Source organism: Phodopus roborovskii, unplaced genomic scaffold (genome assembly GCF_943737965.1).
Source record: "Phodopus roborovskii unplaced genomic scaffold, PHOROB, whole genome shotgun sequence".
Classification (NCBI taxonomy): domain Eukaryota; kingdom Metazoa; phylum Chordata; class Mammalia; order Rodentia; family Cricetidae; genus Phodopus; species Phodopus roborovskii.
The window spans coordinates 193,178-217,736 of NW_026125868.1; the positions used below are offsets into that span (position 1 = coordinate 193,178).

The 24,559-nt window shown below is 41.7% G+C and overlaps 1 protein-coding gene across 1 annotated transcript in view; it reads left to right on the plus strand.

The window, feature by feature from the left end:
- Window positions 1-10,371: 10,371 nt before the first annotated feature.
- Window positions 10,372-24,559, plus strand: part of Msn (moesin) — a 70,976-nt gene continuing 56,788 nt past the window's right edge. Inside the window, exon 1 of the mRNA XM_051178874.1 lies at window positions 10,372-10,593. Within this exon, the coding sequence (XP_051034831.1) occupies window positions 10,582-10,593 (12 nt within the window). The 5' untranslated portion in view covers window positions 10,372-10,581. The remainder of the gene's footprint in view (window positions 10,594-24,559) is intronic.

The window sequence follows — 24,559 nt, forward strand, 5'->3', positions numbered from 1 at the left end:
TTCAAGTAGAGATATTTTGACTTATTTTTTCATATTTGTATCTATTTAATTTTATTCTCTTCCATTATTGCTCTAGCTAACAATTTGAGCACAATGATAAAAAGGAGTGGGGCAGTGGGTAGCCCTGTATTGTTCTTGATTTTAGTGGGGTGGCCTCAAATTTTTTTTTTTTTTTTTCTTCATTTTATTATGTTGAGATATGTTCGCTGCAGTCTTGCTCTCTCAATGACTTCTTCTTCTTCTACTACTACCTCTCTCTCTCTCTCTCTTCCTCTCTCTCTCTCTCAGACAGGACTTCTCAGTGTAGCCCTGGCTGTCTTGGCACTCATTCTGTAGACTAGGCTGGTTTCAAACTCAGAGATCCATCTGCCTCTGCCTCTTGAGTACTGGGATTAAACTGCACTACCATCCTCTGGCCTCTCTCTATGAGTTTAATCATGAAGTCACGTTGGAATTTTATCAAAGGCTTTTTCTGGATCTATTGAGATGATCATGTGATTTTTCTGTCTTTAAATGCACTTATGTGGTTTATTTCCTTGACTGATTTGCTTATGTCAAATAATTCCCAAATCTCAACTTGGTGATGGTGGATAATCTTTTTGATGCATATCTGTATATGCTTTGAAAGAATTTTATTGAACATTTTTGAAACTATGTTAGTCCATGCTATTAGTCTGTAATTTTCTTTGTTGTTGCTCTTTACCTGGTTTTGATATTTGATTGATACTGGTTTCATAAAGATCCTGTGAATATATGGTGTGCATTTGGGTAATTCAGGCTAATATCAGCATGCGCAACTTGACTGCAAATTTAATTCCTTCATATAATGTAATATAACATATTCATTGTTTTTGAAATCTCAGTTGTAAATCTCTTTGAAAGAGCGTTATATTGCCTACTTCTGGGAGTTAGTTATTTAACAAGTAAACACATAACTATAATACATTAGGAAGGCTGTAAGAAGGACCATAAAGAGTTATGTTGGCTCATTTCTGTAATCCCAGCACTCAGAAAGCTGACACAGAAGGATTATCATGGATTCCAGGAAAGTCTAGTTTACATAGTGAGTTCCAGTATAGCCTGGACTACAACATCTTAAAACAGTAATGGAAATAATAATTACCAGGAAAGGAACAAATTTTTCACATTACATTTAACATTTGAGAGTTAATGATGGTGCAGCCAATATCTGTGATGGCAACATCTAGGAGGTAGAGGAAGAAGGATTGGGAGTTTCTTGGTAACTGGTCAATTTCAAAGCTAGCTGAGGCTAAATGAGGCTCTGTCTCCAAACATCAGTGAAACTAAGTTGTATTTAATCTATAGCAAGAAGAAAAGGAGGGAGCAAGAAAGGCATGTCATTGTAAGCAAATAGAAGCTGTCCATGTATAGTCTTGCCTAGGAAATGGGAAAACTCAGGTGACAAAATTTTTTTTTCAAGAGTAAATATAGTATCTAGATATGGTAGCTGATGCCCATAATTTCATCACTCAGAAATTTGAAGCAGGAAGACTGGCATGAGTTAGAAGCCAGTCTGGGCTACATAGTGAGCTTCAGGGCAGCTACAGTATAACACCCTATGTCAAACAACAATAAAACATACAAAAATAAAAAGAACAATTAAACAGTAAATGTGCTGATCAAGGAATAAATGTGGTGAGTACATCCCCAGTACAATCTAAAGAACCCCTAGGATAGCAAGGAACTCTCTTAGGACAATAAGATAGTCTGTGGCCTCTAAGGTGTTCTGTGTTGATTTAATCCCCTGAAAAACGGAGGGAACTAGAACATTGGAGCACCATAAAGCTAATTAATACAGTTGTGGCTTTGGCATGCAGCTAGGCAGTGGGTGGATCTAGACAGAGGCTTTGGCCAGGGAATTAAGATGATCTCATCTCTGTTGCAAGCATCATCAATCAGGAGGCCTGGCATTAGACAAGCTTCTAGAAGAAGAAAAGAAAAAGCAAGCTACAGTCTTTTCCTTTGGGAGTTTTCTTTTTTTTTTGGTATCTAGACAACATGCTACAGTAAGAATAATAACCTCTCCATTTCCTGAGCATATTCTGTATAAGAGAAGCCCATGGACTGCTGGGCTGCAGCAATGTTAGACACGTAGTCTGGGTGGTATCTTACTAGACAAATCTACTAGCCAGTCCCTGTAGCTTTTCTCCTAAACAAAATATTTTAGTTTCTGTACTAAGATATCTTCAATGCAGAAGATACAGAACTACAAGGGCATTCATCTTCTCTAGGAAATCAGTTGATCCTCGGTTCAGAAAATACTAACTTTAAAGTGTCGACTAGTTTTCTACCTTGCCAAAAGCCATTCACTACTGTTAGCCTTAGTTTCCTCATGTGTAAATTGGGCCATACACTAGAGGCAGATGAGTTACTGTGAGCTACAAGCTAGCCTTTGCTACATTGTGAATTCCCAGCCAACCTGGGCTATAATGTGAGAAATTGTGTCAAAAAGAAATACAATAAAACATCAAAATTAACAAAGAAATAAAATAAATTGAGGAACTAAAGCCTAGAGGATGGTAAAGGTGTGATCTTTGCATTATTCTTTTTGTTTGGAGACAGAGAATCATATAGCCCAGGGTGTCCTGTAATTCACTATGTGGCCCATGCTGCTTTGAAATTGCTGATCTCCCTGCCTCTTTCTCACCAATGCTGGCTTTATGGAGGTACACCTTCACAACCACTAGAGCTATGATCTTTTCAATCTGTAACTTCTAGTTTTTAGAGAGTTATTCGTTGCTTTCCATGAGCTAAACATGTGATGTGTTCTCTTCTTTTAAACATTCTGACACATAAAATTAATGGCTGGACAGCTATAGACCAGTTCAATAGGGGTGACTATTTATTGCTTTATTGCTTTGAGGTGAGTAGAGCCATACCTCTTAGAGAAGGGGAAGCTGAGTAGTTGGGAGCAGTATGTGTGTGAGAGGAAACTAGGGGACTGGTCCTTCTCTCCCCCTGTGTCATTACATTGCCAGGACTACTTGCTTTAGAGTCTCTAGGGAAGTGCAGATGCACATGATACAGTTGTGACCTGAATATGAATCAGTACAGTTGGTATATGAGGAGAAGGAAGTCTTTTTCCCCATAGATTAGGTCTCATAGTGTATAAAAAATGGCCTTGGTCTCATGATTCTCCTCTCTCAGTCGCCACAATATCTGGCACTTCAATTACACAGCACCTCACCTGGTGTGGTAGAAACTCTTCATATAAACTAAGCAATGTTTTTGATCTGCATTTCTTAGTTGAAAAACTATGATCCACAATGAGAACACAGCTAAGACTCTCAGCAATAGTGGAGAGGGTGCCTGAATGGGCCTTCCCCTTTAATCGGATTAGTGACTACCTTAATTGTCATCATAGAACCTACACCCAGTAACTGAAGGAAGCAGATGCAGTGACCCACAGCCAAGCACTGGACTGAGCTCCTAGAGTTCAGTTGAAGAGAGGGAGGGGGAATCATACGAGCGGGGGGGGGGGTCAAGAGCATGATGGAGAAAACCACAGAGACAGCTGACCCAAGCTAGTAGGAGCTCACTGACTATGGACTGACATCTGGGGAACATGCATGGGACTGAACTAGGCCCTCTGAATGTGGGTGACAGGGTGACAATTATGTGAATTGATCTGTGGGGGGGGGGCTGGCAGCAGCACCAGGACCTATCCAGGGAGCACAAACTAGATTTTTGGATCCCATTCCCTATGGTGGGATACCTTGCTCACCCTTGTTACAGGAGGAAGGGGCTTGGTCCTACCTCAAGTTAGTATGGCAGACTTTGTTGAGTCTCCAAGGAAGTCTTGTTGGTAAGCACCCTTACCCACTGAGCCATTTTCTTGTTTTTCTTCCATTTTGTATTCTTCTCCTACTTCCTCTATCTTTTCTTAATCCCTCTCTCTCTTCCTCCCTCCATCTCTCTCTTTCTTCCTCCCCTTCCTCCCATCCTCCCTCCCTCCCTTCCTATTCTTCTTCCTCTCCTCTCCTCACTTCCTTCCTTCCTTCCTTCCTTCTTTTCTTTCTATGTTTTATTTATTTCAATTTATTTTATAATTGAGATGGAGGCCACATATAGCTCAAGCCAGCATCCAATTCACTACATAGCTGAGGATAACTTCTGCTGAGATTACAGGTCTCTGCCTCCAAACCCAGTTTTAAATGATAGCTGGAATCAAACTCAGATTTTCCTGAATGGTAAGCACTCATCTTAACATGTGAACTATATCCCAGCTCCATTTTCACATACCTCTCTCTCTCTCCCTCTCTCCCTCTCTCTCTCTCTCTCTCTCTCTCTCTCTCTCTCTGTGTGTGTGTGTGTGTGTGTGTGTGTGTGTGTGTGTGTTTTCCATGTACATGTCTTGTGCTCTTTGAGACAAGAGATGTAGTTGGCTCTGGAATTGGAGTTACAGGATTCTAGGAACAAAAATGTGGGGACTGGGAACTGAACCAGGTCCTCTACAAGAACAACAAGTACTCTTAAACACTGAACAATCTCCCTAACCCCCTCCCTTTTCTTTTTTGACAAAGTCACATAATATAACTCAGGTTGTCCTGGAACATCTCTGTAGCCCATGATGGCCTCAAACTCACTGCAGTCTTCTGGACTTACCCTTATGAGTGCTAGGTGTATGAGCATGAGTCATTATGTCTGGATTATTTTATGTATTATTTTAAAGGAAATTTACATGGGCTTTGTGGTGTACACATGTGATTCTAGCACCTGGGAGATAGAGGCAGTAGGGTAATGGCAGATTCAAGGCTAGCCTGATCCACATATTAAGATCTGGGCTAGTACATGCTTCATAATTAATTAGAGTATTCCAGGGGCTGGAGAAGTGAATCTCAGGTTAAGGACACATACTGCTCTTCCTGAGGACCTGAGTTTTGTTCCCAGCATCTGCTTCAAGCAACACAAAACAATCAATGGAACCTTGCTGAAAATAGACAACCACAAAAGAATACCATGCTCAAATTCCACCCTCCCTTCCCCAAATTGTTTATGATAACTGAAAAAAATCAACAAATATCAAATGTATGCATTGAGAAGTAAAAGCTCCACTTTTCTTTTTTAAAAAGTATTTTATTTTTACCTTTTAAAATTACTCTGTGTATGTCTATTTGTGGTGTGCATATGTGTGTGTGTTTGTTATTGAGTGAAGTATCTGTAGAAGTCAGGACAAGGCTTCAGATCCCCTGGAGCTGAAGTTATAAGTGGCTGTGATCTGTCTAAGATGCATTCTGGAAAACAAATCAGGTTCCCTGGAAGAACAGAATGAGCTCTCAACCACTGAGCCATCTCTCCAGCCACTTATTCTTCTCAATACCTTTGCTGCTTCCAGAGATATCTATTGGTATGAGCTTGTCATTCATCTTTCTCCTCTGGAGACTTATAATTCATAAATGGTATCATACCATTAGTAACATTCAGTGATGTAATAATTGACTGAAAGATCATTTCATGGTAGCTTGTGTGTGTGTGTGTGTGTGTGTGTGTGTGTGTGTGTGTGTTTTGAAGGCTGCAAACCTCCTGTTGAATTGATATACTATTTTTGTGTCACCACTGAGCTACGTTTTTAGTGTTATAGTAATGTGTTTAGAAGCCCACTAATGATTGCCATTGTGATTCATTTATTTAATTATTATAGTATGGCAGTGAATGACCTTGTAAATGCCTCTGTGCACAACAATAGAATGTTTCTCTAAAGTACACTGACAGCTAAGCTGAGACAGTGTGTGCTTTTTGTTGTTAGGAACTGAGAAAGTAGTAAGAAGACAGGATAGGCCATTCTATTGGTCTTGTCTCCAAATGGGAGAAGCTGAGGAAGTACAACATTAGAAGGCAGATATACTAACTATTGGATCATAACTATCACACCAACTTTTGCCCTTAGAAGACCAAAACAGAATATATTTTGATAAATCTGCAGGGCTACAAATAAGAAGAGTTGTCTGCCTGGAATGGAGAGAATGAAAGAAAACAGCAGCAGTTGACGAGACAAAGCAAATGTGGAAGGGAGGCCTGATGAGCACTATGAATCAGCTGTGTGTGCTATAGGAACTAAAGGGGAAGCAGAAAGTACAAGGAGGGAGCAGAGATTGGGAGGGACTTCATATCAGTGGCCCAGGTGGCCCAGGTGGCCCAGGTGGCCCAGGTGGCCCAGGTGGCCCAGGTGGCCCAGGTGTTCCAGGTGGCCCAGGGACAAGAGGGAGCATACTGCCTGTGGCCAGAGTAGCCTGGCTGGAGGGCAAGGCCTGTGCTGGGGAGCTGTGGGAAGAAAAGAAAGCTGGGAAGGTAAGTGTGTGCATCATGGGGCAGGCCACCTGCCAACTCTGAGGACAGGTCAAAGTCACCATTTCTGAAGATCACCATGTTAACCACATGGGGGATGGCCAGGGCAGGGCAGCCTAGAGGCAGGAAGACCAGGGAGGCACCTGTTTTCACAATTCAAAACAGCGGGTTAGGGGAGGACCTAGGGTACTGTTGGTAGACATGGCAGGGAGGAAGCTGTAAAGGACAGACACACAAAGAGCACAGCTTGGTGACCAACGGGAAGGGTCCAACAGAGGAGAATTCAACAAGATGATACTGTGCACACAACAGACAGTGCTAACAACAAACCCACTAACAGATACAGAGCTGCTGGGGAGAATGAGGGTGAGCACACCTCACAGAGCCTGGCCCCTGAGAGGTAGCAGCAGGCACTGTGGGCCACACAGCAGGATGGAGGGATGGGGCATGTCCTTCTAGAAGTGTAGAGTGTGACTATGCATATTTTTGCAGAGGTAGCACAAGCAGCGCATGCAGACTGGTCACATATGGCTGGCCACTGGTCTCTGGGGTCAGGGCTAGGATCTACTGACTAGACTGGGAGTCCCTGTTGGCAGGACTTATTTCATATTTCAAGAGGACACTGGTTCAAACGGAATTGATTGCTTGGCTGGGGGAAGCTCCTGAATTGCTTACAACTTTATGTGAAGAAAGGCCAGGAAGAAACCCTACCCACTCACTGTCATCCATTAGTGGGATTAATAATAAATATCCCCAGGCACTTGATGTTGGCAAGCTGCCTTGTCACTGCTGCTTATTACCCATCAGCTATCTCCCTAGCTTCTAGCCTGCCCGTTAGGTACTGTGCTGATAGGAATCATAAAATGCACCTCTTTCTCCCTGTCACAACCTGGGACTGAGGTCACGGGTGTAGGCTGGTGGGAAGAAAGTAGACTTAAATTCACACGACCAGGCCCAGCTTCTTATCTTATTATTGAGAAATTATGTGATTTTCCAAAAGTAACTTCATTTCCATGACTCTCAATCTCCTCATTACTAGCTCTGAAAAGTCCTTTGTGACATGATGTGAGTTACTAAAGGGCTTCCCTGATACTATATGGTAGATAACATTTCTGTTTGTTTGTTTCCAAGAAAGAGTATCCTGTTACTTTGGTTTATATTCTCATCCATATTGTGTCACAGGGTGAACTTTTTCTGTTGAGGTGGCAGCAGTATATTCTTTCATAGTACTGTCTAGCTTCAGAATGTGCACACCTACACACACCACATCCACCCCTTAATACATGTACACTTATAAACCAAAAAAAAAAAAAAAAAAAAAAAAAAAAAGCTGGGTAGCCTATTAAGGAGCTGAGCAAACTACTTAAAAGGTAAAAGAGGCATAGGAATCCAAGTGGAATGGGAGAGGATGTTGTAGGGTGGGGGAAGGTAGATGAGTGAAGGAAGTAGTTATAAAGAGCCTGAGGGAGACAGGTGGGATTCCACCTAGGGGAGGATAGATTGCAATAGTGCAAGTGTGTATTTTGATGGTCAGAACCACAGAACTGTGGCAAGTCTTTTCTAGCCAGACTATATGGATGATTTATGTAAAGGTATGCCACAAGATCTCTTGCTGATCCTGAAGTTCACTACCTTGGATGACTTGCCAAAGAGCTTTTGGATCTACTTGTCTCTGCCCTGTCCTCCTTGCCAGGCTATTAAGCAGATGGCAGAATTCAAATTCAAGTCATCATGCTTATTGTGCAACCATTTTCCAATGGATCCAACTCTCCAGCTCCTACATCTTATTTTTAGTATTCTGTTCCTTGATTATGATGTCTCCAGATTCCTTGGATGCTAGGTCTAAAATACTCCTGCATTGCACCTCCTCATAGTGGCCCTCTCCTTGCTTTTACTGTTTGGTTACATATTTGCCTAACCTTCCTTGAATGGTAGGAATTTACCTCATCTAAAACCACAAATCTCATCATGCTCCCTATTTCTCCCTGGGAAGCCTATTTTCATGTAAATTTTCTCCACAAAGACTAGCATAAGCCAGATCACATCTAAACTAATTGTAGGGATTAATCTGGTCTGAGAAAGATTGGTGTAATTCTTGGGTCATATATGATCACAGTAAGCGCTTGCATGGGGGAAGAATAGAAATATTGACAATCTAAACATGGAGTGGTATACAAAGAGTTTGAAACTAAGATGAATTTCCCTGTCCATAGTAAAGAACAGCAAAGGACCACAGCTGCCTTAACTTTGCTTTGACAATAGGGAGACTATTTCGATTCTAACAACCCCGTAATTTTCAGTTGCTTGACCACAGTAAACATCACCACTTTAACCAACTTCTGTCTCATGAAGTGGGATTGGGGGACATTACTTCACCTATTCTTTTTTGCCCCTGATTTTAACCATCATTTTTCTACTTGTAGCAAGTCCTTGACATGCTACCCGGTTTTTCTTTGCGCATGTGTTTGTGGGGAGTAGATGTGGTACGGCTGTGGGTGTGCACATACACATGGGGGTTAGGGAATGGCATACTGAGAATTTCCACTTCTAGAAAGTTGAATTAGTCTGCAGGGAGCTTATTTCATTTTAGGTATTTGTTTTAGTGTCAATCCTTTAGGCTCTAGATGAACATGAATGAACGAATCACTAAGTGCCTTTAACTTTGTGGGGGAAAAGGTCCATTGGCCATGTCAGTATCAAGGAATATGAATGGCTACTATTTCTACTCCTGCTACCAAGGTCTTCTGAAAGGTGGTGCTTTTCTTTGGGGTAGACACTCAGGTTTTGTCAAAGAAGGCTCTTTACCCCTCTAGCACCTATCAATGAACTGTGGTATCAGTGACAGAAATGGAGGCATGTTGACTCATGAACTCTGTTGTGAGAGGAGGACATATGGAAATATGATTTTTAAGTTCCTGAGTAGAATTGCAAGACTTTAGGCAACCATGTTTATGTTTTGTTTTTTGTTTTGTTTTCTTTTCCTGAGCAGGCTACTTCATTCTCCTTCTTTTATAATGTTTGAGTGGGAAAGGACCTTGGAAACCCAGTAGTTTGGTCATTGTTACAGAAGGGGAAACTCAATGCCAGAAAGGGGAAGGGACTTACCCAAGATAGGACACAGGGTGTGTTAATGATAAAACTGTGATTTGAAGCTAGGTGGGTGCTCTAGTTGCCCCCTTTCAAATGCCCTTTCCATTAGTCTGTTGAGTCTCCAGACTAACCGAAGGTAACATAGCAGGATTGTGAATTCAAGACTAACCTAAACTACATAATGTGTTTAAGGCCAGCTCTGGTGACAAACAGACAAAACAACAGCGACAAACAACAACAAAAAACCCTGATGTGCCCAGGAATGGCTAAAGAAACGGCCAGGATAGTGATCTGAGTAGAGTTGAGACTGGGAATAGGAGGAAAGAAAGGGAATTTATAAGACAGATATTTGGGGAAAGATCCTGATTCTGAAGAACACGAGGCCCAGATAATGTAAAGGAAATGTGACAAGCGAAATGAGCCTGGATGAAGTGTTGAGGAGAAGCTGAGGCAACTTAGTCAAGAGAAGTTTCCTGAGGAGTAGCAGAACTCTGGGGAGCTGTTATGGACAGCAGATTGTCTGTGTTCCCAGGGAGCTTAGATGAAGCATGATTGGAAGTCACAGAGCAAGAGTTCAAACGTACCCTCGGGGAACTTTCTAACCACCAAGGATGCCTAGAGAGGGAATAGGGGTAGCTCTAATGGGCAAAGGGTTCCCCAATAGTGTTTAACTCACAGTTAAGGGCTGCTTATGCATCTGCTAGGGTGTGGCCCCCAAGCTCTAGCTCAGACTGGGGGCAGAGTCTGAGGGTTGAAACTTGAAGGGCTAGGGCCAGAGAGAAAGATGGGAGGGGGCAGAGTGGGTCTGGATAGGGAATGGGAGTCCTTTCTTGGTGCCTTTGGGTCCCGGCCTGGGCCCCCACGTGGCCAGAGTTGCTGCACTGGGCTGGGCCGGGCTGGGCGTGGCGATGGCTGAAGCTGCGGGCAGGCGGGCGGGAGGGCGGGGAGAGCGCGGAAGCCGGGCCACATAAAGGAGCGAGCGGAGCAACGGGGGCGGCTCTTTCCTGGGTGGGGTTTGTAAAGTCGTGGCCCGTTAGCAGGAAGCCGAGCAGTCGCCCGACTCTAGAGTGGGACCCAATCTGAGCACCCGGCTCTCCCGAGTCCTTCCCGAAGTGTACCGAGCGCTCAGAACAGCCCGACAGTTTCTAATCAAACTTCACCAACTCCTCTGCCTTTGCCGCCACCATGCCGAAGACGGTGAGTGCCAGGGACAGACGCTGTCGGTCCTGGGGGCTCCAGTTTAACCCTTGTAGACCTATGGTTGCGGGCTAGCCTGGCCACAGGCTTGCTGGGGATGCCGGACTGTCCCTCAAGGCCCTAAGAAGGAGAGCATAGTGGGGTCCTCCTTTGGAGCGTTCTAGAGGGTGAGAGGGTGTCCGAACTAGAAGTATGAATAAGGAGGGGCCTGCCTTTCTTAGGGTTCAGTCCCCCGCCTCTGGGATGAGGCAGTGAAAACTCAGAGTTGTTGAGCACTGGGAAGAGGACTCTACTTCTGAGAACATTGCTCCGGCCCAAGATTTGGCGCCTTCCTGGAGCAAGGCTACCACTGTCCCAGAAGAGTCCCATGGTAACTGAGAAGCAGGGAGGAGAGAGGAAGTTGCTCAGGGCGGATCCCGCAAGCCCATCCACCTTTCCCATAGCCGTCCTCCCTTCTCCCCTACTCCTGCTCAACCCGCATCGACCACTCCTCAGCTCAAACAGCTTTCCCTTGGGAGATGAGGGGGATGTAGAGGGGACACATCAGCTAGGCTACTTCCTTTTACCCAGGGGTGCAAACACTTCACTAGGCATAAGTCTGTGGAGGGGCCCACTCAACCTCCTGGAAGAGAGGGCAGGTTTCTCTTCCTCTACGAAATCCCTGGTAGACACAGTGCCTCTTTATCCCCTTAGAACTGTTCTGTGAGGTATGTTTTTTCTCCTGTGGGGGCCACACCTATTTAGTGTAGTGGTTGATTAGAGATCTGGACTCCACCCCACTGGCTGTTGCTAGAAGAGCAGAAGCCTCTAGGGAGTGAGGCCTAGGGGGGCCGGATGCCCAGTAGGGAAGGGTGGGGGAGGGGTGTATGCTTGACTAATGAGCTCTGCTTGCTTTTGTGCAAGTCACGCCAGGTCCTTGTTCGGGAAGGCCGGATGACCACTGTGACTTGAGTCCCTTAGGTGAAGGAGCTTGCTGGTGTCCTATGTTGTATGTTGCTAGCCCATTCATCTCCCCAGGATTGCCTGAGCCTCGTGGAGCTAGTGACAAGGATGCTTAGGAAGGGATTGAGGGCCCTTGGGAGGAGAGGGGACTGAATAGATAATGGGGAGGTCTTTGTGTCTATACTGAGGTTTAGTTCCCATCAGACTGTATTCCAGCTTCACTGCTGAGCCGTTCTTGCCTTCTCAGAACTCTGTCCTTAAGGAACAAAGTTATTTTTTTTATTTTAATTTTTTGAGACATAGTTTCATGGTCTCACATAAAATTATACTTTGTGAATATATATATATATTTGTGAATATACTTTGTGAATATATATATATTCACACATGCGTGTGTGAGTGTGTGTGTGTGTGTGTGTGTAATTGTACTTGGTTCTCCTCTGTTGCTCCCTGTGTCTCCTTCACCTTGGGACTTCTGGCAGGCTTCTTTCCTCCCCTCAGTCTTCCTTCTGTTTTCTTAAATGTATTCTGCTGCTGGGCTTTTTGGTTGTTTGTTTCTTCTAAAGCAGGATCTTTCCCTATAATTTAGGCTGGCCTGGGACTCCCCTTGTAATGCAGATTGGTCCTGAATTTTTGCCAGTCTTCCTGCCTGGGTCTTAGCAGTGCTGAGATTACAGGCTTGACAGCCACCACACCTGGCTTGCTTTATTTGATAGAGGGTCTGAATCTAGCGCAGGCTGGTCTAGAACTCTCTTTGTAGCCTGAGGTAGTCTTAAAAATTCTTGGAAGTTGTTCTGCTTCACCCTCCCAAGTGCAAGGATTGCAGGTTTGAGCCACCACCACACTCAGCTTCCAATCCTTCTCTAGGTGTACTTAACCATTTCTATACTATGAAAGATCCAGAATGGTAGTATAAAATCAAATGCCTTCGTTAGTATTAGCCATGGTCAGTTTTACTGTTATAGCCAATTTTATCTAGCCAGACCAGCCTGCTTTAAATCTGTTGAAATATGCCTTTCTTGGACGGTTTTCTGGTTGCTAGTTTCCTCAGTCTAGTCTTTGATGTTTCTTGAGACAAGGTCCTCCTACACTGTAGCACAGGCTGGCCTCCAACTCCTAGCAATCTTGACTCAGTCTTCTGAGTACTAGGATCATAGGCTTTCACAATATGACTAGTCCTTCAATCCTTCTGGAGAGAAGACAATTCTAAATTAAACTGTCTTTCCTAAGACTGGTAAGGTGGCTCAACACGTAAGAAAGAGCTCGTGCTGCTCCTTCAGGTTCAGGTCTCAGCACCCACATGGCAGCTTAGAACTGTGTGTATCTCTGGTTCCAGGGGTTCTGATTCCCTCTTCTTGCCTCCTTGGACATTAGGAAAAAATGTGGTGCAAATGCCGTCAAAAGACTCACGTACATAAAATAAACATACATAAACTGTGATTTGAGAAGTCCTTTCCTTTTTACTCCCATCTTTAACTAAAAAAAAAAAAAAATAAATAAAAAAATAAAAAAAAAATAAAAAACTTTGAAAACTCTCTTCGATTTCCTAAAAAGAGATTGTGAACTTTCCTTTTTCTTTCCTTTTCCTTCCTTCTCCCCTTCCTTCCTTCTTTCCTTCCTTTCTTCTTTCCTTCCTCCCTTCCCTCCCTCTCTAGCTCCCTCTCATCCGTCTCTTCCTTCCCTCCCTCCTTCCCTCCCTCCCTCCCTTCTTTCCTTCCTTTCTCTTTGTAGCTTTGGAGCCTGTCCTGGAACTCTCCCTGTAGAGCAGGCTAGCCTCGAACTCACAGAGATCCCCCTGCCTCTGCTTCCCAAGTGCTGGGATTAAAGGCGTTCACTACCACCACCATTACCACCTGGCTGAGATTGTGAATTTTAAAAGTCTTGAGTTTTTTATTTCAAGCTTCATGAGTTATTGGTTATTGTGTTATAATTTGTTCACTGAACTGGTTTTATGAAGCAGGGTCTCATGTATCCCAGGCTAGGCTTGAACTTCTAATCCTCTTGCTTCTACCACTCAAGTGCTTGGGTTTGAGGCATATGCTGCCATACTTGAACAACTACCAATTCCAGTTCTTTCCATGGTATAGATGAAGAAATTGAAACTCATGTAGGGAGGACTGACCATGAGTGATGCAGCATACCAAGAGGAAGGCTACAACTTGAATCCAGGTCTTCGGGGGTCAGACTTGGAAAACCTGTTTGGTTTACTGGGGTTTTTAGCTTTCGATCATCAGCAGGCTAGGGAAAAAGTGATCACTGGTCATTTGGTGGTGTCATCCATGATAGCAGACACAGAGCCCAGCTCCTTGAAGTATTTGAAAATGTCTGGGTCTGCATTCAGCTAAACTTTAACAGGGGCTAAGAACTGTTTATTTTCCTGCCATTCCTAGCATTGCTTGAGCCACTGAAGTGGCACTAAAGTGGTACTTGGCAAATAGGGGGCAGAATTTCAGGCTTCTAACCCTTGAACCAGCCCTGCCTGTAGACTTGAGGGTGGGGCAAGGGATTAGGAATGAAGGTTGTGTGAGAGGCTTCTGGCTTTATCCACTGCCCTGCCCCCAATATGTTTCTCTTTTTTGGAGACAAGTTCTTGCTATGTAGCCCTAGGCAGGCCTATAAACTAGGATGGAATTTTTTAAAACTCACAACCGTCTTCTTGACTCTGCCTCCCAACTGCTGGAATTACAGGTGTGAACTAACACCTGAGGCTGTTTTGAGAAAGAATCTTGATGTGCAACTTAAGTTGGACTTGATTTCAGGCCATTTTACTTCTGCCTCTTGAATGATGAACTTATATAGTCACTCCACATTAGAATATTATTAAACTTAGTATTATTGTTATTATTATTATTATTGGTGTGTGTGTGTGTCTTTGTGTGTGTGTGTGTGTGTGTACAAGTGGAGGTTACAGGGCGAATGTCAGGAGTTAGTTTTCTCGACTGTGGGACCTGGGAATCAAACTCAAGTGGTTAGATTTGGCCGGTAGGTTGTTCACCCTTTGAGCCATCATGGAAGCCACTTGCTTTGTTTTGTTTTTGATAGGGTCTCTTGTAGCCCAGTTTGGATTTGAACTGGATATATAGCTAAGAATGACCTTGAAGTCTGTATCCTCCCATTTCAGCTTCCCACATGCGAGGATAACAAATGAGTGTCTAGCTTTTCTCCACTTTTTGATTTTCCAATTTGCTGAACCCTTTGTGAAATTATAGATGGTAGAAAACACAACAGGAGCCATCTTAGGGTTTTCACTTATGCTTATCCATGAAAAATCTCTTGCACAGGGAGGGAAAAAGTCAAGGCACAAAATAGCCTTTACTCTCATGTTAAACTTGGGGGGAAAGGTTGCTCTGTGAGTCAGTGATGGTGTGGTATTGACTATAGCATTATTTTCTAAATGCCTCAAATAGCAGCCTGTAAGGATAGTGTTGCCAGGCATGGTAGCTCATGCTTGTAATTGTAGCACTTGTGAGGCCGAAAGATTGTAGTGAGTTTGAGACCAGCTTGAGATATAAAGGGTGGGTGTCTAAAAACTGCCCCCCCATGGTTGGTGTCTTTTGGTCTGTTATTCTCATTCAACTGCTTTACTAGATTGTGGAAATGGAAGGGAAATTTAGAGGTCTTTCCCCATGCTTCCAAATCTACTTCTCTATGGATGAGAAGTGATGACAGATACAATTATTCTGAACTCTGTTCTAATAGTGTTGCTTGGCAACAGTCTTTCTTAGGTCCCATTGTATATTCCTGAGAATCCACTCCTACCCCTCTGGAATTTCTAAACTCAGGGTCCCTGGAGGGGGAGATGTGGCTACTAACAATACTACCAGGGTTGGGCTTTTCATAGCTCTATTGGCTCTGATATTCTCAGATTGATCTGACTTTGAAAGATGGAACTGAGTTTATTATGTGCTTCTTTCTTAATTACCAATCTTTCCCCCCTGCTTCTCCACTTCATTACTCTACCCCCAAAGAAGGAAGACAAACAAACAAGCAGTACAAAGGTGGTCTTTTTTGGGGCTGTCCGTTGGTCAGGTCATGATGAGGATGGTTTTGCATAATTGACTGGCTTTGCTGTTCATCCCTCTTCCTTCATGCTTGATAGAGCTGAAAACCTTTTCAATTCCAGGTTCTATTTACGGTAGAAAAAGCCTTAGTTTGAGGGTTAGTTCAGCATTTCATAAACGCAGATGGCGGGTGTTGGGAAATAGAAAGTAAAACTGAACATAGAATATTTGTTCTCCTTCTATATAAGGATATGAGATGTTCTTTGATTTTTAAAGAATTGGTGTGTGTTATTTATATTTGAACAAATAAAAATTTTCCTTGAAGTCGGGTGGTGGTGCTACATGTCTTTAATCCCAGCACTCTAGAGACAGAGGCAGGCACATCTCTTTGAGTTACGAAGCCAGCCTGGTCTACAGAGCGAGTTCCAGGACAGCCAGAGCTACACAGTGAGACCCTGTCTTGAAAAACAAAACAAGAAAAGAAAACAAACAAACAGAAATTCTTGAAAGTGTTTCTAGGACCTTTAAAGAAATTCTGCCCAATAACTGAAGTTCTAAATTTGTTTCTGAAATCCAAAATTTCTGTTGGTCCAGATTGTCTTGAGATGTTTGAGAATTTCCTTACTCAGCCTTCTAAAAGTATCTTAAATTGTCATTTTGTTCAATCAATAAATATATACAGCTGAGTTAGTTTAACTTAATTGTGTTCATCAAAGTTGTTTGGCAGCAGTAAAACTTGAATGAAATAAGGAAATATAGTTGTAAATGATGAAGCAACTTTAGACATGGTGGTACATGCCTGCAATCCCAGCACTTGTGAAGTAGAGGCAGGATGGTCAGGAGTTTAGGATTATTCCCCATCAAATAATGGGGCAATACAAGACCTTGTCTCAAAACCAACCAACCAACCAACCAACCAACCAACCAACCAACCAAACAAACAAACAAACAAAAACCCAGAAAAGTTATTTCAAGTAGGCCATTAGCTAATTGCTTTCCTTTCTGTCAGCTCTCCTGTGCCAGTAATAAGTAACTGTAAGGACCTTTCTAATACTGATATTCTTGACAGCCTTGGTGGTACAGTGGTACAGCCTTGGCTCTCCTGTTTTTATATGCACTCCTTGAGCCATTTTTTCTTTTTTCTTTTCTTTTCTTTTCTTTTTTTTTTTTTTTTGCTGTGCAGGTGTTTCTAGAGATATAGAGTTGATAGTACTTGCCAAAAGCTATTATCTTGTCTTCCTATGCTTCTGCAGTATTGCTTATCGAGTACCAGTTTAGAATATAGTTTCTGGTTCACTTTATTAGATCCTGCCAATAATACTGGCATGACTACTCTTGGCTGTTTCTCTGTTGAGTCCTTTGGTTTGGACCGTTCTGTAATTATCCTTACTGAGGCAAGAAAGAAACCAAGTGAGACTACATTGTGAAGGTGGTAAGTTTACTGAAGAGTTCTAGACAAACAGGAAAAGCTATGTAAGAATTGGGTGTGGTTGCTTATGCCCATTAATTTCAGCACTCTGGAGACTGTTGCAGGAAGATGCTGTGAGATTGAGGTCAGTCTAGCGTACATAGTGAGTCAATGTCAGCTCGAATAACAGCAAAATTCCATCTTCATAAAGACATAAATAAAACATTTGTAGGCTTCTCTATCTCTCTTCTCACATTGTACAGTGCCTGCATCATAGATTTCCTATTCTTTCACTGAAGGTTAGGGAAATACTAGGTTCCTTTTTGAGGGGCAAGCAAGCTTTCTTGAGATAGGTTTCACATAGCCCAGGCTTGCCTTGAACTTGTGTAGAATGTGATCCTACTGCTTCCATTTCCACATATTGGGATTACAGGCACTTGCCACCACATATAGCTGGAAGTTATAAAGTTCTATCTCAAATTTATTTTTAAATATAAATGAGTAATTAGATATATTGCTAGATATTAAGATGGTGAAGAGAAACAAATCTTCTAAGGTATATATTAGCAATGAGCTGGGGACTAGGTACTATGGGGTGCAGCATTTCAAATAAATGCATCTGTACTTGGAGCATCCTAGAGCTTTCTCAGCCCTAAGATATACATTGGCAAGCAATGTTTCTCATAAGAGTATGTTGAGGTACAGAAAAATCTGAGCTGGCCTTCTATTTCAGCCTTCATATTTTTGATGAGGACACTGAAGCCCACAATAAGAAAGATTTGAGTGAGCTGATAATAGGGCCAGGGCGTCTTGCCCGATGCCATTATAAGGGAGGATGTTTAGTGTTTTCTGATTTAGCTGAGGGTGACTTGACTATCATGTTAACGACTGTACAGCAGTTCCTAGGGACTTTTAAAGATGAAGATGGTTCAAGTTCTGGATTTTCCTTGGGAACTCAGTAGCACTTCCTTGATAGGTGTTTTATTTTGGCTGTGAAGGGTGGTAGAAGATAGATGGTTGAAGGGACATGGGGGAGAGGATATTTGTCTATTTTCCTGCTTGAGACTAGGCCTTACTGTCCTAAGAGTCATATTTTTCTTTGAAAGAGGATTTCTAGGTCAGGTTGAATTCGATCTAGTTATGTAGCTGAGGTTGACCTTGCTGATTCTCCTGCTTCTAGCTCTCCACCTGTTGGACTACAGGTGATCACTACTATGACTGAGTCTTTTGAATTACTTAAAATTTTTTATTTGTGTGTGTGTGTGTGTGTGTGTGTGTGTGTGTGTGTGCAAGAATACCCACATGTTGCATTGTCTAAGGCATGTATGGAGGTCAGAGGACAACTTGCAAGAGTTAGTTCTCTACTTCCACCATGTTGAACTCAGGTCATCAGGCATGGTAACCCGCCCTTTTACTAGCTGAGCCAACTCACTGTACTTGTATTTTGTTCAAACAGATTTCATGAGCCCTGGTAGGCATTGAACTTGCTATACATTGAACCTGGCTTTGAACTTCTGACCTTAATGCTTCTATCTTCCAAGTGTTAGGAATACAGACTTGTAATCTAATTCCTATCAAGCTCTGACGTCTTTAAATGCAAGCTTGACCTGTCTCTTGCATTAGATGAATACTGTAGTTTTTTTTTTTTTCTAATTTGATGGCAATATTTGCTGCTGTAATAACCAGTTCAATATAGTCTGGAGTCAGCTAACCTCAGCTCAACACTCACCTTTAGGTGCTTTGCTAATGGGTTAAGTCTAGGGAAGGTAGTTACCAAAAAAAAAAAAAAAAAAAAAAAAAAAGGCATTTCAGGCTTTCTTAGAAAGGATACAGTATATAGTATCAACAAGTACAGACTCTAGAACTAAACTGCTTGGACACAGATTCCAGCTATGTGACCAATGAATTGTTTCTAACATGCACAAGGCTCTAACAAAAAGGAAAAGGAGCTAAGTAACTTACCACAGGTATATCTCATTAGTCACATAGCTGTAACTCAGTTTCAGACTGTCTCGTTCTAGAGTCCGTGAATTTCCCCTGTCCATCTCTATCCCTCTTCTCTGGTCCCTCACTTCTGTTTTTTTTGTTTGTTTGTTTTGTTTGCTTTGTCTTCTTTTTTTTTAAAACAAGGTTTCTTTTATAGACTAGGCTGGCCTTGAACTTATAACCATCCTTCTACCTTTACTTCCTTTGTGCTGGAACTATAGGCATGTGCTGCCATCTATGATGGGATTTTTCTTTTGAGTGCAGTCAGTATAGATGGCACAGGCTGGTCTCTGGACTCTGGTCTCAAGCAGTCCTTCTGTTTTGGCCTCCTCAATAGTTAGGGACATAGGTACAGAACAAACATGCCTCACTAGGTTATTTCTGAGCCTTATTTTCCTCAACTATAATTTAAAGATAATACCTGCTTCATAGGCTTGTTGTGGGAGATTAAGTGAGATGCTTTATATAAAGTGCTTATAACTGTGCCTAACATCTAACAGTACCATATAAATGTAATCACCAGTTATTACTGATATGTCCAACAATCTTCTAGGAGCTTCATTTTCATAATTTATTGAATTGTTACTATTACTGTAAGGTATATAAACACAATAAATAAAGAATGCAATTTATGCCTTTATAAATTTCCTATTTAATTAGAGATTTAGGGCTAAATCATTCTTAGAAACAGTTTGATTAAAAATGGCATTCATGCATTTTTATAAACACACACATATGGCATTTTCTATAGATTTTAATGTGGAGTTTAATGGGACATTAGTGGTACCTTAAAGAGGTACACACTTGGGGCCAATGGCTATTCTGGGTAGGAAAGTGATAAGACTTTTGTAGGAGGGTGTAAACCAGGTAGTTTTCAGCCAGTGGCCTTTTGAAATAGTCCTTTCTTCATTGGCAAACCTTTTGAAAGGTCTGTGAAGGATACTATACCTTGAGTTTTCTGAAACTGGGTGAATTGATTCTAATAAAATCTGTTATTTTTTTTGCTCAAGTAGGTTTTTAAATGGTTCTAGGAAATGGTTTAGGAAGTGAAGTGCTTGCTATGCAATCATGAGAACCTCATTTTGAATCCCCAAAACCCATGTTAAAGGTATAACTGCAATCCCCGAGATCGACTGCACAATGGAGGGCAGAGACAGGAGAATTTTGGAATTATATGGGACAGTTGACTTGGAGTAAAGTAGCAGAAACAAGAGAGATGCTCTAATAAGGTAGAAGCCTAGGACTGATAACTGAGGTATCCTCTGGTCCTCCATTTTGTGGCATGCGTGCAGACATAGAAACACATATGAATGCAATCAAGCCTACTTGTACACATGTTGAAAAACAGTTTCTTCCTCTATGCTTCTGCTTGAATTAAGTGAAGAAATAGAACTCACCAAAGAATTATTATTCTCCCATTGTTTTGTTGTGAGAGGAGGCGTAGGGGAAAATGGAAGGATGAGTTCTCAGTGTGTGATTGTGACAGATGAAGAAGTATGATGATGCTTTCTGACCACAGCCTACCTACAGTATGGCCACCTTAAATTCAGAGACTAAGAATTTGGAGTAATTTTCCAAGTACTGTTCTTTGCTTATGCCTGACAACAGGAATAACAGATGAAACAGTTTTCAAATTTATTTTTCTCTTGTGGAAATTCCATGTGACTGATGAAAATTTATATGGTACTGATTGAGGCAAATTATGGGAAGAGTTGAGGTTTGAGCATTTGGTGATACATGACAGAGACCTGAAAAATTACATCCTAACTATGTATTTGGGAGATAACAGGGACCAACACCTGTAAGAGGGAATAAAGTTTATCCATGGGGCACGGTCAGCATTATTTTCTCTTTAGTTATGGTCTCCCTTAGAAATATGGAGGAAGTCTCACTATTATTACTTTTGAGATAGGGTTTTACCATGTAGACCAGTGTGGCCTCAAACTCCAGAGCTCTGCCTTCTTTGTTTCATGAATTCTGAGATTAAAGGCATGTGCAACCAAGCCTAAAAAAAGCCATGTTATTCTTATGATAGCTGAAATAGTTCCTTCTCTTACCATTTTGTTCTAGTCTATCTCCATCCCTGTGCTCAGTTCTTTTTCAGAAAATTCAGGCTGAGTATTGGATTAAGTACACCTCAAGGCTCTTTCTTAATTGTTATAATATGTAATTATAATATGTGAGGTAGAGTTGGGGGTGTCAAAGGAACATCCAGTATGATTGCAATTAGTTAGCTTGCATAAGTCTTTGCTATCTTCAGGGGTTTAGAATAAGCTAAACACTTTCTAAAACCATCGTAATAAACACTTAAGAGAGACTGACAAACCTAAAAATGTTATTTTGCTAAAACCAAAAATTATATGGCCTTTTGGCCTTGGATTTGCTTTTTTCTCCAGCATGAAAATATCAGCAATTTCAGAAATATGTAGAACTTTCTTCTCCAATTTCTTTTTTTGCCCTTGGTTGATGGGATATGGTGAATCTAACTTACACTCGGCAAGAATATTGGCCTTTTTTTGCTTCAGGGTTGCTTTCCTTCTCTATGTTGGGTACTCAGAGGGTGTTCATGAAGCTTTTGAGATGGGTCTGGGAACAATTTAGCCTACTTGCCTTTCTGCAACAACCTAGGCATTTTCCTATGATTGGGAGTTTGCCTCCTGGCCAAAGGCCAGTTGCCAGAGGAAACCAGTGACTAAAGGCTTCCTCCCTGTGATGTCATCTTCTGGAACCATTCCTCATGGTTCCCTACCAGTCAAGTGACCTTATTTGGCTATTTTCGCCCCCCTCAAAACCCATCTCACCTCAACTAATCTCCTGTTCTTCCTAACAGGGACTGCCTTCTTCAAGATTTTACAAAGCTACCTGTAAACTTTTCTCCTTAGTCAGAGCCCTAAGAGGGGGAGGAAAGCTGGGTAGTGAGAAGGATGAGAGAGTGAGTTCTGGAATGATTGTGATTTCTCCACCCTGCTTTCTTATCTTTCCTTGCCCTCTTGTCTCTGCATAGTTACCCTCTTTAGTTTCTTACCAAGATTTCTGACAGCTTAAGTGTGGTCGTGCTTGGCCTGAAAAGACATAGGGGGTGGGGTAGGGCTAGGGCTCTAAGCATTTGAAAGTATTCTTTTGGAGTAGGTAAAGCCTTCCAATTAATAAGGCCAAGTCTTGGCATGTGTGTGTTGTATGCCTAGATTTTACTTGGCTTTCTTGAGCTGAGTCAAAGGTCCATCTGCCTCCTCCTTTTCCCAGGCCTCAGATTAGTTAGAAGCTTTTTATGCATAAAGCTTCAGACACTTGTCCCATTGTTTATTTTTTTCCTGCCTCAAAATTTTTTTAGCTGCTTAATTTTATTTTCTGTGTATGAGTGTTTTGCCTGCCTGTATAACTTGCACCACTTGCATTCCTGGTGCTTGAGGTAGTCAGAAAAGGGCATCACATCTACTGGAATTGGAGTTAAATATGGTTGTGAACCACCAAGTGGGTGCTGGAAACTGACTCCTGTTCCTCTATAAGAACAGGAAACTGACTCCTGTTCCTCTATAAGAACAGCAAGTGATGGCTACAACATCTCTCCAGTCTGTGCCCCCCTTTCCTGCTTTTTAATAGAAAATGTACAGTGGAAGCAGTAGTAGCCTGTATCAGGATATCTGATTTTAGCCTTTTCCCCAGGTGACCTTGGACAAATAATTTTTATGACTAATTTCTTTATATGTGAAACAGATATTCTGATAATGTGTTTACTCTTAAAGATGATAGAAACATGTTTGTGTAACAACAGAGAACAGTGAGTGTTTGAAGTTGTCCTATCCCCTATTAAAATGACATTGGGGATGTTTTCTCCCCAAGATATCAGTACATAAACAGACTCTTATTTCCAGGAGCTCTGTTGTGGGGACAGTGACCTGGGGAAACAACTATTGTCAGTGAACCTTGGACATGGCCTTTCTGTCTACCCTGAAGACTAGAGTTGCTGGCTATTTTTGGTTATTGTTGACTACAGAGAGAATAGAAGAATGGTCATACTTCTTTCAGGAAAGGGATGACCAAGAAACAAAATGAGATCTTATTTCCTCTCTCTTCATGCAACAGCCGTTTGTGGGCTATGGGACTACTTTTGTTTTGAGGCTTAAATTACTAAGATTTCCTCTTGTCTGAGTCACCGGCGTCTCTGCTGCCCTTGTAGAGGGAAAACTTTATGTGTGGCATTGGGTGGAACAAAGAAGAATAATTTCTAGCCAGGGAGTGAGTGAGTGATTTTGTGTGTGTGTGTGTGTGTGTGTGTGTGTGTGTGTCTGTGTGTGTCTGTGTGTGTGTGTGTACTCTCCATGCTTAGTGTTTGGCTTTCAACTGATCCTGTATTATGTGTTAGAATATTGTGTTAGACCTATAGATCAAAGCTGAGGAAACTAAAAAGTTGTCGTGAAGTTATATTACATTGATACACCATAAGAAAGGACATGCTTTTACTTTCTCCCTATCTTCTCTGCCTTTGGTCCAATACTTTCTTGTGAATCCCATGTTGTATCCTATCCTTTTAGAAAGTGACCCTTAACATGAGCTTCACTATCTCTGAAGTATTGGTAATTGTCTTCCTCCTTTTAGGGACAGTTTTCTTAGGCAGTTTACCTAGTGATGACTACTTGTGTAAAGCTGGATAGTGCTATTTGGAAGAAGTTTCTTTCCCAACATGGGACAGTTGGCAGCTTCTCATTCTTCCATGGTCTTCATATGGGATCTACCAGTTACAAGTGGTAAATCAAAATGGCTTTTGGTGAGAGAGCGCAGGCAAGCAGGTTACTGAAGGAAAGTAATGTACAGTTAAACAGAAGAATGGCCTTATTTTTGTATTTCCTCTTATTGTAAAATGCCCCATGACATATGAGAATTTTTAGCACACACAGAGAACAATCCTTCAAAATATAACTTTAACATAGTAGTTCTTATTTACATTTCTTGTCTTTTGTTACATTTATACCTTAGTTTTTCTATGGCACAATGGTTTGTACATAAGAACACCTACTTTTTAACCTATCACTAAAAAAAGATCGGATAAATGCACACTTATGATTGTTTTTTTCAGTATTTTCTTAATATTCTTGATACTTCAAATTGGCCTGAAATTTACTATGCTATCCACACTGGCCTTGAACTTGGGGAAATTATCCTGTCTCAGGCCCTGAAGTCCTGGCAATATAGTTGAACATCACCACTCCTGGTCCTTGTTTTTTTTTTTTTTGGGGGGGGGCGAGTGCATTTTGGCTTGGAGTTGTAGCTCAGTTTTTTGAGTGTTTGCTTTGCATGAAGAAAACCCTGGGTTTGATCATTAGTGTTTCATAAGATGGATGCAAGGTATATACAGTAATCCCTAATCATTTGGATGGTACAGGGCCTAGGAATGAGTGCAAAATGATCTTTTGTTTCAAAGTGAGTTTCAGACCAACTTAAAGTGCATGACACCTGAAGCTAAAAAAAAAAAAAAAAAAAAAAAAAAAAAGAACATTTTAATGGGTTTTGTAAAATTCCATCTAGTGACTATGTGTTTTTGTAGATGTCTTGAGCTTCCAGATTTTTTTTCCTTCAGTAAACTTGTAGATCTAAAAGCTTCTAGCTTCCCTTACCTCAAGAAGTGGCTATT